The 17,802-nt window shown below is 46.4% G+C and overlaps 1 protein-coding gene across 1 annotated transcript in view; it reads right to left on the bottom strand.

The window, feature by feature from the left end:
• The window catches only part of LOC143285925 (uncharacterized), a 78,328-nt gene that overhangs the window by 29,707 nt on the left and 30,819 nt on the right, over nucleotides 1–17,802 (bottom strand). Inside the window, exons 2-3 of the mRNA XM_076593376.1 lie at nucleotides 8,969–9,096; nucleotides 5,760–5,912 (exon numbers count right to left, since the gene is read on the bottom strand). Of these exons, the coding sequence (XP_076449491.1) occupies nucleotides 5,760–5,912; nucleotides 8,969–9,082 (267 nt within the window). The 5' untranslated portion in view covers nucleotides 9,083–9,096. The remainder of the gene's footprint in view (nucleotides 1–5,759; nucleotides 5,913–8,968; nucleotides 9,097–17,802) is intronic.

The raw sequence follows: 17,802 nt of genomic DNA, 5'->3' as shown, positions 1-17,802 counted from the left end.
GGCCGGGGCGAAAAAGGGGGGTTTTCCCACGATGCCCCACCGAACAAACCCACATCTGCCCAACCGACGAAGACGGGAAACAGGGAAACGGGAAACGAGAGACGAGGGGAAAACCCGGCAGATAAAAAAGACGGGGACAAAAGCCAAGAACGCCAGCCCATTTAGGGAAACCCCCATTTATCTGTCACAACAAGCTAGTGTCCTGCAATGAAAACAGAGCTGTGATCTTTGAACCTGACGGGTCGATGGGAGAAACGAAGGAGAGAGAGAAGGCAACGGGAAAAGGAGGACAGACAGAAGCAAGAGAAACGAGAGAGAGAGACCACGCAGAAGAGAGAGAGACACAGAGAGGAGAGAGAGACAGACAGACAGACAGAGACATAGAGATAGACAAAGAAAGAGACAGACAGACAGACACAACAGACACAGACACAGACACAGACACACACACACACAGAGATAGAGAGAGACACAGAGAGAGACAGACAGACACACATACACACACACACACACACACACACAGATAGAGAGAGACACAGAGAGAGACAGAGACAGATAGACAGACAGACAGACCAGACACACACACACACACACACACACACACACACACACACACACACACACACACACACACACACAGACTGCAGGACACATACAGGAGGGGAAGAAAATACGAAAGAAAAAAATAACAACACACATACACACAGACACACACACACACACACACACACACACACACACACACACACACACACACACACACACACACACACACACACACTTACCTTATCAAGTTCTTTTTTTCCCGGTTCATTTTCTTTTTTCGTTTTTTCTTTTCTTTCTTTTCTATTCTCCATTTAATATATTCGACGTCAGTACATGGACGAAGTTTCCAGTCACCAGAAAGAAAGGGCCTTGTTATATTCTGATTCAAAGGACAGGCGGATTTTTTCTCTCTCTCTTTTGTTGTTGTTGTTGTTGTTGTTGTTGTTGGCTTGTTTGTTTTTCTCCTGAAAATCCTTTGTCAACTCCTGATTCAATGTGAGTTTAGAGTGTTTTTGTGTTGTTGTTTTTTTGTTGTTTTATTTGTTATTGTTGCTATCCTTTCGTCGTAAAGGTTGATGAAAATTTGGCATAAGCCTGCTGGTGATATCTGATACTTGTTTTTGGTTTAAATAACGTTTGTGTTTCCTCGGCTTCAAAGTGACGTTGTTGTCCATTTGGGGTTGTTTATCATGGGCATGGAATCATTATTTTGTTGTAATTCTTCTTCTGCGTTCGTGGGCTGCAACTCCCACGTTCACTCGTATGCACACGAGTGGGCTTTTACGTGTATGACCGTTTTTACCCCGCCATGTAGGCAGCCATACTCCGTTTTTTCGGGGGTGTGCATGCTGGGTATGTTCCTGTTTCCATAACCCACCGAACGCTGACATGGATTACAGGATCTTTAACGTGCGTATTTGATCTTCTGCTTGCATATACACACGAAGGGGGTTCAGGCACTAGCAGGTCTGCACATATGTTGACCTGGGAGATCGAAAAATCTCCACCCTTCACCCACCAGGCGCCGTCACCGTGATTCGAACCCGGGACCCTCAGATTGAAAGTCCAACGCTTTAACCACTCGGCTATTGCGCCCGTCATTTTGTTGTAATAATCCATGCTCCGTGACTCAAGAAAGGATAATCTAAAGTTGAAACTTGAAACTGAAACGAAATATATGTCAGCGACTGAAGTGGTTTGCGTCCAAAGTGACGACAGACTACTCAGACAACATTTTGTCATCAGTGGCGAAAAACCTGGTGAGGCGAGCAGTATGGCGTCAGTTCCTCCAGCTATTGATTAACATGTCGGGCAGTGTGTGTGTGTGTGTGTGTGTGTGTGTGTGTGTGTGTGTGTGTGTGTGTGTGTGTGTGTGTCTGTGTGTGTGTGTGTCTGTGTGTGTGTGTGTCTGTGTGTGTGTCTGTGTGAGCGAGCGTGCGCACGTGCGTGTGTGTTTGTGCTTGTTTCTGTGTGTGTGTGCCTGTGTGTGTGCGTGAGTGCGTGCGTGCATGCGTGCGTGTGTGCGTGTGTGTGCGAGAGAGAGAGAGAGAGACAGACAGACAGACAGACAGACAGACTCGATATATCCATCAACTAACCAAAGAAGCGAGCAAGGAAACCTGCAATAATTCAGTAGGCAGAGAAATCGATAGAATGATTTATAGACAGACAATCACAGATATAACTAAACCAACCAATGAATAAACAAAAAAACAAGCAAACAAACAAAACCAAAAAAACGAAATGAAAAAAAACAAAAAAACAAACTCACATAACGGTTTCATTCTCTCTTTAGCCTGACGCGTTTTTGATGACAATCTGTCCAATTAGACTGAGAGAGAGAGAGAGAGAGAGAGAGAGAGAGAGAGAGAGAGAGAGAGTGAGAGAGAGAGAGAGAGAGAGAGAGAGAAAGAGGAAGAGAGAGAGAGAACACAGACAGGCAGACAAAAGGACAGAACGACAGACAGACAGATAGTCAGACAGACATACACACAGACACACACACAGACACACACAGACACACACAGACACAGACACACACACACACACACACGGACGGACGGATGCACGTAAAAGGGAAATAAAGGAAAGCTGATGACGTAGAAATCTCGCACAATCGATTTCAACTTGCCAGTTTTGGGGTGGTTGTTTTTTTTTAGATATTTTTTGGTTGTTTTTTGGTTTCTTGTTTTTCTAACTCCGTTCCTGTGCACGTCAGCTCTTCGCCAAAAATAACAACATAGCTACCCTCTCCAGAATGTCTCTGGCTTTGTCTGTTTTTCCTTTCTTTCTTTCTTCCTTTCTTTCTTTCTTTCTTCCTTCCTTTCTTTCTTTCTTTCTTCCTTCCTTTCTTCCTTTCTTTCTTTCTTCCTTTCTTTCTTCCTTCCTCCTCCCTCCCTTCTTTCTTCTTTCTTTCTTTCTTGCCTCTCTTCCTTCCTCCCTTCTTCTTTCTTCTCTCTTTCTCTCATTCTTCATTCCTCTCTTCCTTCCTACTTTTCCCTTCCTTCCTTCCCTCCCTTCTTTCTTTCTGTCTTTCTTTCTTTCTTTCTTGCCTCTCTTTCTTTCTTTCTTTCTTTCTTTCATGCCTCTCTATCTCCCTCCCCCTTTCTTTCTTTCTTTCATGCCTCTCTCTCTCCCTCCCTTCTTTCTTTCTTTCATGCCTCTCTCTCTCCCTCCCTTCTTTCTTTCTTTCTCTCATTCATTCATTCCTCTCTTCCTTCCTCCTTTTCCCTTCTTTCTCTTCCTTCCTTTCTTTCTGTCTTTCATTCATTCCTCTCTTCCTTCCTCCTTTTCCCTTCTTTCTCTTCCTTTCTTTCTTTCTGTCTTTCATTCATTCCTCTCTTCCTTCCTCCTTTTCCCTTCTTTCTCTTCCTTTCTTTCTTTCTGTCTTTCATTCATTCCTCTCTTCCTTCCTCCTTTTCCCTTCTTTCTCTTCCTTTCTTTCTTTCTGTCTTTCTTCCTTCTTTCTTTTTTCTTTCTTTTTTCTTTCTTCCTTTCTTTCTTTCTTGCTACCTGTCTTTCTTAACCCCTTCACTATGAAAACTTGACGAATCGACATAATCATAATCCTGATCACAACCAAACAATACCAACAGGAACAATTACAGTAATATTGATAAATCAAGGTCGGCGATATCATGGCTTCTGAGATTATACAGCTTGGAATAACGGGCCTGTAATTTTTACATCATGAACAAAGAGAGCCTGCAAAGAGATATCAGCGCAATGGCATTGCTGGGGAAAGACATGTTCCGACGAAATAGTGAGAAAGTCGGGTAATCCTATGAAGATCTTACTGAAGTGGTATGGACACGTCTCACAATCTGCAGGACTTACCGGAACAACCCTGCAAGGCACAGCGCGAGGAAGGAGAAGGAGAGTAATAGGCCTCCTTCAGTCATGGCTGACCATGGATAGAGTATATCCGACCTAATGTCTAATTGGGTTGTTTGCTTGGACCAAGCAGCGTCGCCTGTGACTGTAGAGACCGATGCGAGAGAGGCAGTTTCTGTCGCAGCGGTCACATGTGTAAGCTGATGCTGGTCTGTTGGCTGCCGTCCCTTTTCTGCGAGCCAGCTTTTCTGCTGCAGCAGCTGACAGTTTGTCCTCACTAATCCGTAGCTGATTCTTGAGAGTGCTTCTCCATCTGTTGCGGTCATCTGCAAGGTCCTCCCAGGACTCAGTGTTGATCTCAAGTGCCTTCATGTCACGTTTGCAAACGTCTTTGTATCTCAGCTGTGGGCGGCCGATGCTTCTCTGCCCCGTGGCGAGCTCTCCATAAAGGATGTCTTTTGGGATGCGACCATCTTCCATGCGGCGAACGTGGCCCAGCCAGCGCAGCCGACGCTGTCTCAGCATGGTATACATGGTTGGGAGGCCAGCGTGAGTCAGGACTTCGGTGTTTGTCACCTTGTCTTGCGCATACTCGGCATCTCCTGGAGAAGGAGAGGCGGAGAGAAAGAGATGGGAGGACAACATCCCAGGATGGACAGGCCTGAGATCACTGAGTGACGCCCTGAGAGAGACGAGCAACAGGGAGAGGTGGAGAGAACTGGTGGCCAGGTCATCAGTGGTGCCCATACAGTATTGAGACTACAGGATAATAGTACTAGAAGAAAGAGAAAACGACGACGACGACGACGACAACGAAGAAGAAGAAGAACAACAACAACAGTAATAATAGTAATCAATAATAATTATTATATTTATATCGCGCTGAATCTTGTGCAGAGACAAATCAAAGCGCTTTCGCACCAGTCATTCGCACGCATGGATACCTCTAAAACTGGAATAACTGAAGACAAGGAAGAGGCAGGGAAGGGAGGCTATTTTGGGAAGAGGTGGGTTTTAAGACCAGACTTGAAAGAGCTGAGTGCGGAGACCTGACGAAGCGAAAGAGGAAGTTCATTCCAATTGCAAGGTCGAGAAACGGAAAAAGAACGGCGGCCAACAGTGGAGTGTTTGAATCTGGGTATGCGTAAACAGAGTGCATCCGAAGCCGATCGTAGAGAGCGAGATGGAGTGTAGAGGTGAAGGCAGCCACAATAACAAGAACAGAAACAAGATGATAATGACGAAGAAGAAGAAGAAGAAGAAGAAGATGGTGATGGTGGTGGTGATGATAGTATCAGTATCAGTATCAGTATCTCAAGGAGGCGTCACTGCGTTCGGACAAATCCATATACGCTACACCACATCTGCCAAGAGATGCCTGACCAGCAGCGTAACCCAACGCGCTTAGTCAGAAAAAAATTAAAAAAATAAAATAAAATAAAACACAATAATAAAACAAAATAAAATAATAAAACCTAACAAAACAAAACAAACAAAAATAAGAGAATAAATCAATAAATAAATAAGATAAAAATAAATAAGTAAATACATAAATAAATGCCGATAATGATGAACAACGACAAGAACAACAGCAACAGCAACAACAACAACAACACCAACAACAACACCAACACCAACACCAACACCACCAACATCAACAACGCCAACACCACCACCACCACCAACAGCAACAACAACACCACCACCACCACCACCACCAACACCGCCAACACCACCACCACCAACAACAGCAACAACAACAACAGCAACAACAACAACACCGACAACAACAACACCACCAACACCAACACCACAACCAACAACAACACCAACACCAAGAACAACAGCATCAAGGGTGCATTCAGCGTCCGCGTTCTGACCTTGGTGAAGTGCTCGCTGTTGACGATGGTGAAGGAGAAGTCCAGGCGACAGCGCAGACCCTGGGAGGGTGTGGTCAGCTTGAGGAAGGCCCCCAGGTGGCGGTCACTCCGCACAAAGCTCACGTTCCACTTCTGCTGGCCGTACACAAAGTCCTGCCCACCACCATGGAGGGAGAGAGAGACAAATGAGAGGGGGGGTGGGGAGAAAGGGAGGGAGAGAGAGAGAGGAACAAATGAGAGAGGGGTGGGAGGCGAGAGAGGGAGGGAGAGAGAGGGGGAGAGAGAGGGAGAGAGAGAGAGAGAGAGGGAGAGAGAGAGAGGGGGAGAGAGAGGGAGAGAGAGAGAGGGAGGGAGAGAGAGGGGGAGAGAGAGGGAGAGAGAGAGAGAGAGGAACAAATGAGAGTGTGGTGGGAGGCGAGAGAGGGAGGGAGAGATAGAGGGGGAGAGAGATAGAGGGGGAGAGAGAGAGGGGGGAGAGAGAGAGAGGATCAAATGAGAGGGAGGTGGGGAGGGAGGGAGGGAGAGAGAGAGGGAGAGAGAGGGAGAGAGAGAGAGAGGAACAAATGAGAGTGTGGTGGGAGGCGAGAGAGGGAGGGAGAGATAGAGGGGGAGAGAGATAGAGGGGGAGAGAGAGAGGGGGAGAGAGAGAGAGGATCAAATGAAAGGGGGGTAGGGAGTGAGGGACAGAGAGAGAGGGAGAGAGAGAGGGGGGAGACAGAGAGAGGATCAAATGAGAGGGAGGTGGGGAGGGAGGGAGGGAGAGAGAGAGGGAGAGAGAGAGAGAGGAACAAATGAGAGTGGGGCGGGAGGCGAGAGAGGGAGGGAGAGATAGAGGGGGAGAGAGATAGAGGGGGAGAGAGAGAGGGGGAGAGAGAGAGAGGATCAAATGAAAGGGGGGTAGGGAGTGAGGGACAGAGAGAGAGGGAGAGAGAGAGGGGGGAGACAGAGAGAGGATCAAATGAGAGGGGTGTGGAGAGGGAGGGAGGGAGGGAGGTACAGAGAGGAGGGAGAGAGAGGATCAAATGAGAGGGAGGTGGGGAGAGAGGGAGGGAGAGAGAGAGAGAGGGAGAGGGAGAGAGGAACAAATGAGAGGGAGGTGGGGAGAGAGAGAGAGGGGGAGAGGGAGAGAGATGGAGAGGGAGAGAGGAAGAGAGAGAGAGAGGAACAAATGAGAGAGGGGTGGGGAGAGAGGGAGGGAGGGAGAGAGAGATAGAGGGGGAGAGAGAGAGAGGAACAAATGAGAGGGAGGTGGGGAGAGAGGGAGGGAGACAGAGAGAAACAAATGAGAGAGGGGGTGGGAGGCGAGAGGGAGGGAGAGAGAGAGAGGGAGAGAGAGAGGGAGAGATAGGAACAAATGAGAGGGGTTGGGGAGAGAGGGAGAGAGAGAGAGGGGGGAGAGAGAGATAGAGGGGGAGAGAGAGGGAGAGAGAGAGGAACAAATGAGAGAGGGGGTGGGGAGAGAGGGAGAGAGAGGGGGGGGAGAGAGATAGAGGGGGAGAGAGAGGGAGAGAGAGAGAGGAACAAATGAGAGAGGGGTGTGGCGAGGGAGGGAGGGAGAGAGAGAGGGGGGGGGGAGAGAGAGAGAGAAACTGACGTTCCACTTCTGTTGACCACACACAAGTCATGTCCACCAAGGGGGAGAGAGTTAAAGAAATGAATGAGAGAGGAGTGGGAAGGGAGGGAGGGGAGGGAGAGGAGAGAGAGAGACGGAAAGAGAGAGAGAGACATACAAAGAGAAAGAGACAGAGACAGAGCAAGAGAGACAGACAGACAGACAGAGATAGAGGTAGGGACAGAGACAAAGATAGAACGAGAGAACACTGAACACTGAAAGGTTTAATGTCATTAGCTATACAGCTCTAGTGACATAGGGGGTGCAATCTGATCAATAATGATGAAAATAATGAAACAAAATTGAACAGAACAGAAACATATTTCGAGTCAAATAAGCAAACGCTCGACCATCAATTTTTCCAAGTTCGTGGAAACAAAAGCATTCTCTTGTTTTTATCAACGTAATTAAACTATTGACATGAATTACTCTTCTTTCGAATATTATAGGCTTCAGCAATGTACTTCGCCAGTGATATTACTGTACCGTCATTGTGATCAGTTTTCAACACATCAGTGATATCTTTACTCCTGGCAGCGACAGAGCGAGTTCGTTTATTTATTTATAGTCTGTTCATCTAAGATGATGATAAATATTAGACTGAAGATAAATGATATTATTATTATCATTTGGATTATTATCATTTCTATCATAATGATGATTGTTATTATTAATTAGAAATCGACGGTTGAGGTGGAGGAGAGGGATGTGTGTGTGTGTGGTGGTGGTGGTGGGGGGGGGGCAAGGGGAAGGGGACTAAGAAATGAAGAGACAGACAGACAGACAGACAAACAGACAGACAGAGAACAGAATGTGGAAAAGATAAGAGTACAAAATCTAAAATGGAGAGGGTGAGTGTCAGTGATTGGAGAAAGAAAAAACATAATATTGGAAGGGGTGTGTGTGAGAGGCGGGGCGGGGGAAGCGACAGGGCGACAGAAAGAGACAGACAGACAGACAGACAGGCAGACGACGCGACAAAACACAACATGACGCGACGCGACGCGACGCGACACAGCACAGCACAGCACAGCACAGCACAGCACAGCACAACACGACACAACACAACACGGTTTTACTGAGCCAGGCCATTCGCCGATGCCAAAGAGGTGGGAATCATGATAACATAGAGTGTAATAATGCACGAGCACGATCATCATCATGCTATATCGGTCGTTGACACGGCGTTACTACAATCCTATTGCATCAGTCAGACATTGTGCCAGACTGTAGGACAATCAAACGAAGCATTCCTGGAATGACTGTAATGGTCAGTTTGTAATGTTGACACACTGAATCTATATCTGGATAGAGTTTTCTTTTCAAACACCTGATGCTTTAAGTCCAACAAACATTGAGATGAACCAAATATTTGTACATGCACAAGCGCGCGTGCGCATGCACACACATACACACACACACACACAAGCACACACACACACACACACACACACACACAACCACACACACACACATGCACGCACGCACGCACGCACGCACGCACACACACACACACAACACAACACAACACAACACACACAACACACACACACACGCACACTCGCGCTTGGTGCAGTGTCAGGGCAGGTAACCTCACCTTGGAGTACACATCGGGAGAGAACTCCCTCAGAATCTTGCTGGGGACCATGAAGGTGAACACTTGCGCGTTGAAGCGATCATGAAGTTTGACCAAGCGACACAGCTTGGCCATACTGACGATCGTCTCTGAAAACAACAACAACAACAAAAAAACATGAAATGGTAAATCAGTTTATCCACCTATCGTCTACATTTCCATTTACCCACATATCCACGCACTCACATACACATTCATCCATTCATTCATAGTGATCACCTTTGTTTTTCACATTCGAATTTTTATATAGATGTGGTTGTTGCTCACGAATACTGAATATAATAATAGTGTTATGAGAGTAAGATATACATTTTACACACACACACACACACACACACATTATATATATATATACATATATATATATATATAGAGAGAGAGAGAGAGAGAGAGAGAGAGCTCAGAAGAACTGAGAGAGTTTAATGTACATCGGCCTTGGACCACAACATGAGAAAGACTAGGTCGGGGGGGGTCGCGGTAAATAGCATTGTGTTATCTATAGCAACTATCCATAAACCACACGCACATGAGAGAGAGACAGAGAGACAAGCAGAGAGAGACAAAGACAGAGAGAGACACCCACACACACAGAGGCTTGGAAACGTTGACATTTTACTGTCACTGTCATTTACTCAAAGCCCGTGTAGCAGGGGTATTACAGTGCCTTGATTCTAGTCATACTACTCCAAAATCTGAATACAAGGAAATCAAAATACACATGATCACATCGCAAGTATTTTAGCATTTAACAGAAACACACATCAAACATCAACTAAACCCATGAACTAGTTTGGCTATCAAAAAACTATTTTCTTTTTTCCCTACGAGAATTCGTAATTGCTTACTGAATTCTTGGAACTGTAGTTATCTTTTCTCTGTATAGTTTCTGCTACAGATATATATACATTGCAAGTGACAGGATCATATCTTCATTATCTGCCCTCAGTATGCTGAACACATCTTTTCTCTGTGCTATAGCTGCATTGAAGAGAATACAGTGGGGTGTTTGTTTGGGGGTTTTTTTCTCGCCTCTTTGTATTCTTTGCAATTTGACAGGACATGTTTTCCATTTCCTGGGATGTTGCCAAACATTGGACAAGGAGATGCTGCTGCCCCGTTTTTTGTATCGAGCCATCCTTGGCTGACATTCGGTCCAAGTGTTCTTATCCTTGGTTGGCATTCAGTCCAAGTGTTCTTATCCTTGGTTGGCATTCAGTCCAAGTGTTCTCCTGCTTGGTTGGCATTCAGTCCAGTTGTTCTTATCCTTGGTTGGCATTCAGTCCACGTGTTCTCATCCTTGGCTGGCATTCAGTCCAAGTGTTCTCATCCTTGGTTGGCATTCAGTCCAAGTGTTCTTATCCTTGGCTGGCATTCAGTCCAAGTGTTCTTATCCTTGGTTGGCATTCAGTCCAAGTGTTCTCCTGCTTGGTTTGCATTCAGTCCAAGTGTTCTCATCCTTGGTTGGCATTCAGTCCAAGTGTTCTCATCCTTGCTTGGCATTCAGTCCAAGTGTTCTTATCCTTGGCTGGCATTCAGTCCAATTGTTCTTATCCATGCTTGGCATTCAGTCCAATGGTTCTCCTCCATGGTTGGTATTCAGTCCAAGTGTTCTCATCCATGGTTGGCATTCAGTGCAAGTGTTCTTATCCTTGGTTGGAATTCTGTCCAATTGTTCTTATCCTTTGTTGGCATTCAGTCCAAGTGTTCTTATCCTTGGCTGGCATTCAGTCCAAGTGTTCTCATCCTTGGTTGGCATTCAGTCCAAGTGTTCTTATCCTTGGTTTCCATTCAGTCCAAGTGTTCTCAATCTGAGGCCAACAAGACGTTTTATGCCGTTTATTGTGTGTGTGTGTGTGTGTGTGTGTGTGTGTGTGTGTGTGTGTGTGTGTGTGTGTGTGTGTGTGTGTGTGAGTGTGTGTGAGTGTGTGTGTGTGTGTGTGTGTGTGTGTGATCTTAATCTATTTCTCTGTTTGGAATATTGGTCTGGATGAATGGAACCAATTATATCTATCGCTGTTTTCTGTTTCTCCCAGCCAGAGAAAGACTGACAGACAGACAGACAGACAGAGAGAACGAGAGAGATAGAGAGACAGAGACATGGTCAGAGAGAAACAGAGACAGAGAGACAGACAGGAAAAGGGGATCCGATCTTTCGGCACCAGAGGGATGTTAGCTCCACAGAAAAGACAGCGTGGCCACCACGCTTGTGCACTGTACGCGGTGATCTCGATGCTTCATTCGTCCAGTTAACTCTCTCCAGCGTTTCACCCCAATTACCACCATCAAAATATTACAAGCGGAAGGCTCTTACACTGAAGAGGTGAATGTTGACAAAGAATACCACAATTCTGACGAGGGAAGCTAAAGGTTGGATCATTGAGACACCCACTGGACATCCGAGGGGTCTGTGTTGAGGAGAAGAGAGGACTGGCCGTACTGAGTGAGTTAAATTACAGAGACTGAGTGATGAATTTGTTCTGCTGGCTATGTTTATGTTCAGGTGAGCTCTTTTTGATGAGGGTACCTGGATGGTGAATTCGTGTGACTGGCAAGTGTTAAAGTTGGAATGAATTACAAGCTATGGTTTGCTTTTAATTAAAGAAAAATAACTGCGACACTAATCAGAGCGAGAGACAGAGACAAAGAGACGGAGAGAGACAGAGACAGACAGACAGAAAAACAAAATGATAGAGAGACAGACCGACAGCTTGGCAGACAGACAGGCAGTCGAATAGATACAAAGACAAACAGGGAATTATGGAGAAACAGGACGATCCCGAAGAAGAAGATGTTCAAGAAGGAGAAGAAGAAGAAGGGGAAGAAGGAAAAGGAGGAGAAGAAGAAGAAGGAGAAGAAGGAGAAGGAGAAGAAGAAGAAGAAGAAGAGGAAGAAGAAGGAGGGGGAGGAGAAGGAGAAGGAGAGAAGAAGAAGAAGGAGAAGGAAAAGAAGAAAAAGAAGAAAAAGAAGACGGAGATGAAGAAGAAGAAGAAGAAGAAGAAGAAGAAGAAGAAGAAGAAGAAGAAGAAGAAGAAGAAGAAGAAGAAGAAGAAGAAGAAGAAGGAGGAGGAGGAGGAGGAGGAGGAGGAGGAGGAGGAGGAGGAGAAGAAGAAGAAGGAGGAGGAGGAGGAGGAGGAGGAGGAGGAGGAGGAGGAGGAGAAGAAAGATGGATTCAGTCGATCAGTCAGTCAGTGTTTCCCTTTCAATTCAGATGCCTACATAGTCTACACCCCCCCCCCCCCACACACACACACACACCCACCCCGCACCCCCTTCATCTGCCCAGCACTCTATCACCCTCGGTTCGATGTCTGTTCCACATGGTCCAGACAGAGCCATCTTTCAAACACCAGCTTTTCGTTAAAACGCTTGCCGTGTATCTGTCTGAGAGCTGTGATCTTCTGTAGAGATCGTCCGCCTCCCCCTAGCACTTCTGAGCCCCTTTTATCTTAGTCATCAGTGTGTACTCTTCTTCTAGGGTCTTTTTTTGTTTGTTTGTTTTTGTTTTAACCCCGATCTAGTTACTGTACGTTTCCTTTTTTTTACGTTCTGCTTTTCTCACAACAGACAATACAATACAGTACAATACAATGCAATACAATACAATTCAATTCAATTCAATATGATACATGCAATACAATACAAAGAAATGCAATGCGCTACAATACAATACGATATGATACGATGCAATACAAGAAATACAATACAATGTAATACATACAATACAAAACAATGCAACACAATGCAATGCAATACAATGCAACACAATACAGCACAATGCAATATAATGCAATGCAATACAATGCAATACAATACATACAATACAACTTTATTTATCCTTCGTTTTCTTTTTTCCTGGGCTGCCATTCCCACGTTCACTCCTGGACACGAGTGAGCTTTTACGTGTCTGACTCCATCTTGGGGGCCTGGGGGTCCATGCCGGGTGTGTTCTCGTTTCCATAACCACCAAACTCTGACAGGAACTGCGGTATCTTTAACCTTTTCACCACCAAGCTCGCATTTATGCACAGGCGTGGTAGAGGACCCATGTCACTGAAAGGTGACCATTCATTGGTCTGTTGTCCATGAGCCTACAGCTCTTAATGTTCGGTGGTAGGATAGGCCGTGTTTTCTATACATCGCAGCGGGAATCCCCAGCTGTTGTTAGCAATTGTCTTTTCCGTGTTTATACCACAAGTGAATTTTGTACTCTAAATTGACTGGCGGTGAAAGGGTTAACGTGTGTATTTGATCTCCTGCATGCGTATACACCTGTATGGGGTTCAGGCACTGGCAGACCTGCTCATCCCGTTGACTTGGAAGATCAGAAAAATCTCCAACTTTTACCCCACCTGTGACAGGGATTCGAACCAGGGACTCTGAAAGTCCAACGCTTTAACCACTCGGCTGTTCCGCCCGTCCGTCCTTTATTGATCCAAGACGACAGTACGCGTGTGTGCGTATCGATCGCTTACTTATCTTGATGCATGACCTGAGGGGGTGGTTGTTGTCTTCTGTGTTGATAGTATTCCCTCGTCACGTGAATAAGAAACTCTGATGCCCAGTCCATTTCGGCGCTTGAGGTTGATTTCTGTGTTGGCCATAACGATCCTTTTCTTTTATTCACAGCTGTATGGGTCATTCACGGCTGTGTGTGTGTGTTGTGTGTTGTGTGTGGTGATGGTGGTGGTGGTGTCGTTGTTTGGGGTACAGAGTGGCCTTTGGTCTCACTGTAAAAGCCTTGGTGTGCTGCTTGTACTTCTTTGTTGGGGCGTCTGTGTGAGCTACTTAGGAGGGAATGAATAAAGGAAGTAAGGAAGGAATCGAGTCCATACAGTGCTGTAGATATAGACCAAAAAAGAAGATCGATTCAATTGATCAGTCAGTCTGGGTTTCCCCGTTCCGTTCAACTTCCTGTATAGTCTACATGCCCCCCCCCCCCACCCCCCGGCCCCCCTCCCCTCCACACATACACACCACCTCCCAATATGACTAGCTTTCTCTCACCCTCTGTCTGATATCCATTCCACATGTTCCAGGCAGGACAATTTTTTTTTCAAAGAAAAGCTGTTCGTTAATTAAAATGGTTGTGGTGCTGCTGTTGTTTGTGTATGAGGGAGAGAGAGAGATATACAGAGACACAGACTGACAGATACATACAGAGATAGACACACACACACACACACACACAAACCAACACACACACACACACACACACACACACACAAACAAACCAACATACACACACACACACACACACACACACACACACACACACACACACACACCAACACACACACACAAACACACACAAACACAGACACAGATACACACACACACACACACAAACACACACAAACACAGACACAGATACACACACACACACACAAACACACACACACACACACACACACACCAACACACACACACCAACGCGCACACACACACACACACACACACACACACACAAACACAGACACACACACACACAAACACACAAACACACACACACACACACGGAGCGCCCCTTAAAAGATGAAAGGTGATGGGGGAGAGAGTGGACTGGGTGAACGACCTTCCAACAGGAGAGGAGAAATCACTACGTCTGGCACTGGTGATTAAACCACGGGGTGGGGGTGCCATTGGTCCGTGATGAAAGGTGGCACCATACCACATCACTATGCTTCGCGTCACATCATATCACATTGCACCACATCAAGTCACGTCACGTCACGTCACTTCACATCACGTCACGTCACATCACGTCACGTCACATCACATCACATCACACCACATCACATCACATCACATCACGTCACATCACATCACATCACGTCACGTCACGTCACGTCACACCACACCACACCACACCACACCACACCACACCACACCACACCACGTCACATCACATCACATCACATCACACCACACCACATCACATCACATCACACCACATCACACCACATCACATCACATCACACCACACCACATCACACCACACCACATCACGTCACGTCACGTCACGTCACGTCACGTCACACCACACCACACCACATCACATCACACCACACCACATCACACCACACCACATCACATCACACCACATAACATTACATCACACCACAACACAGCACACATCACATCACATAACATAACACCACATCACATTACACCACATCACATCATATCACACCACACCACACCACATCAATCACATCACATCACACCACACCACACCACACCACAGTACACATCACATCACACCACAACACAGCACACATCACATCACATAACATTGCACCACATCACATTACACCACATCACATCATATCACACCACACCACACCACACCACAGCACACCACACCACACCACACCACAGCACACATCACATCACATCACATCACATCACATCACAGACTACCCTAGAACTAATGGAACTCGGTGGAAATGAGACTGACTTCTTCATAGCCCCCGAAAATTTAGTTACTGCGTTACACCATACTTGCTAAATCAAAAACAAAACACAGATGATGAATCAATACATAAGTGAATGAATAAACACGCACGAACACACACACACACACACACACACACACACACACACACACACACACACACTAACACACACACACACACACACACACACACACACTAACACACACACACACACACACACACACACACACACACACACACACACTAAAGCATACATTTTAGATAACCACCTTCTAGTACTTACCCCCTCAGCCCAAGCCCAAGAGAGAATAAACTTTCCAACACACTTACTCCTAATTTCACGTCAATCTATAGAAGGAAAAAAACAAAAGAGATTAGAACTAAATCAATCCTCATTACCGAATCAGGTGGCGCATGGACCTAATTTCAACAGCCATATTGCTTTATTCTTCAGTGTGGCGATCGCTGACGATAGACCGGAGTTTGAATAGCACGAGCTGTCCTTCAAAATGAGACCCACCTTCTCCCAAGGACAGTTTGGTTTCTGTTTTTGTTTGTCTCTCTCCCCTTCCCCCACTCTGTCTCTCTGCCTCTGTCTCTGTCTCTCTCTCTGTGTCGCTGTCTGTAGCTCTGTCTGTCTGTCTCTCGCTGTCTCTGTCTCTCTCTCTGTCTGTCCCCCTCTCTCTCTGTCTCTCTCTCCCTCTATCTGTGTGTGTGTGTGTGTGTGTGTGTGTGTGTGTGTGTGTGTGTGTGTCTCCCCCTCTCTCTGTCTATGTCTCTGTCTGTCTGTCTCTATGTCCCTCTCGCTGTCTCTCTCTGTCTCTGTTTCTCTCTCTCTGTTTCTCTCTCTTCCTCTCTCTCTTTCTATCTCTCTCCCTCTCCCTCTGTCTCTCTCTCCCTCTCTCTCTGTCTGTCTCTCTCACCCTCTCTCCCTCTTTCTCTCTCCCTCTCTGTCTGTCTCTGTCTCTGTCCTCTCTCTGTCTCTCCCTCTGTCTCTCTCTCTCATTCTCTCCCTCTCTCTACCCCCCCCCCCCCCCCCCCCTCTCTCTCTCTCCAGATAATAATCTCTGCTGTGGAATCAATACAGGAAGAACACAGTGCGTGCCACATACAGACTCCATAAAAAGTTAAGAACCACTTCAGAAAAGGAGGTATGTTTCTAAACAATGTTTTTTTTTAATTAAAAAAAACAAACCCGAGAGGTGATTTGAATTATGCACACTTCATAAGGTCTATCAACGGTTTCTTTCTGGAACATGTACATCAGGAACAGCTTGATAATGCGTTTGAAGAATCGATGTTTCTTCACCCCCTCCAAAAACAAAATGTGCAGTTGGTGGTTTGTAAAATTAATGATGGGTGTTGTTTGTCATTGTAGCAAATTGGAGGTGCAAAGGCAAGAAAGCCTCTCTTGATAGTGGTGCACACTACATTCGCTGTATTCTCGAAGTCCAAACACCAGAACACATTCTTCAGTCCTGTCCCCTCCAGAAGGGGCTCAGAGACACCGTGTAGCCGACACCAACCCTGCTGCACACCACGCTCCATGGCTCCAGACAGGACTTGGAGAGGACGACACCAACCCTGCTGCACACCACGCTCCATGGCTCCAGACAGGACTTGGAGAGGACGACACCAACCCTGCTGCACACCAAGCTCCATGGCTCCAGACAGGACTTGGAGAGGACGACACCAACCCTGCTGCACACCAAGCTCCATGGCTCCAGACAGGATTTGGACAGGACGACACCAACCCTACTGCACACCAAGCTCCATGGCTCCAGAAAGGACTTGGAGAGGACGACACCAACCCCGCTGCACACCAAGCTCCATGGCTCCAGACAGGACTTGGAGAGGACGACACCAACCCTACTGCACACCAAGCTCCATGGCTCCAGACAGGACTTGGAGAGGACGACACCAACCCTGCTGCACACCACGCTCCGAAGAAGAAGAAGGAGGAGGAGGAGGAGGAGAACAAGAAGAAGAAGAAGAAGAGCAACAACAACAACCACAAGGAAAAGAAGGAGAAGAAGGAGAAGAAGGAGAAGAACAAAAGGAAGAGGAATGAGAACGAGAATCGGCTGCCCACATCGCTGTTAGCCAGAAATTCAGCAATATATCACCAAGCCCCCAAGACAAAAACTGTGCCAGCCGTCTAGTGGTCCATGACGGTCTGTGAACCGTGCAGAAAGCCATCCTGTTGTGTCCTGTGGGCAACGGCATACCATCTGATTCGTGAAATGCCTTCAGGTGTGAACCTGTGAAAGGTCCATGAGCTGGCTGGATTTGGTGTGATGAAACGACTGCATGTTGCCTGCCTGTTCGATGTCTGAATAG

This window comes from Babylonia areolata, chromosome 9, assembly GCF_041734735.1.
Source record: "Babylonia areolata isolate BAREFJ2019XMU chromosome 9, ASM4173473v1, whole genome shotgun sequence".
NCBI lineage: Eukaryota > Metazoa > Mollusca > Gastropoda > Neogastropoda > Buccinidae > Babylonia > Babylonia areolata.
Note: the sequence above shows the minus strand (reverse complement) of the source record. Positions and strands in the feature narration are given on the sequence as shown.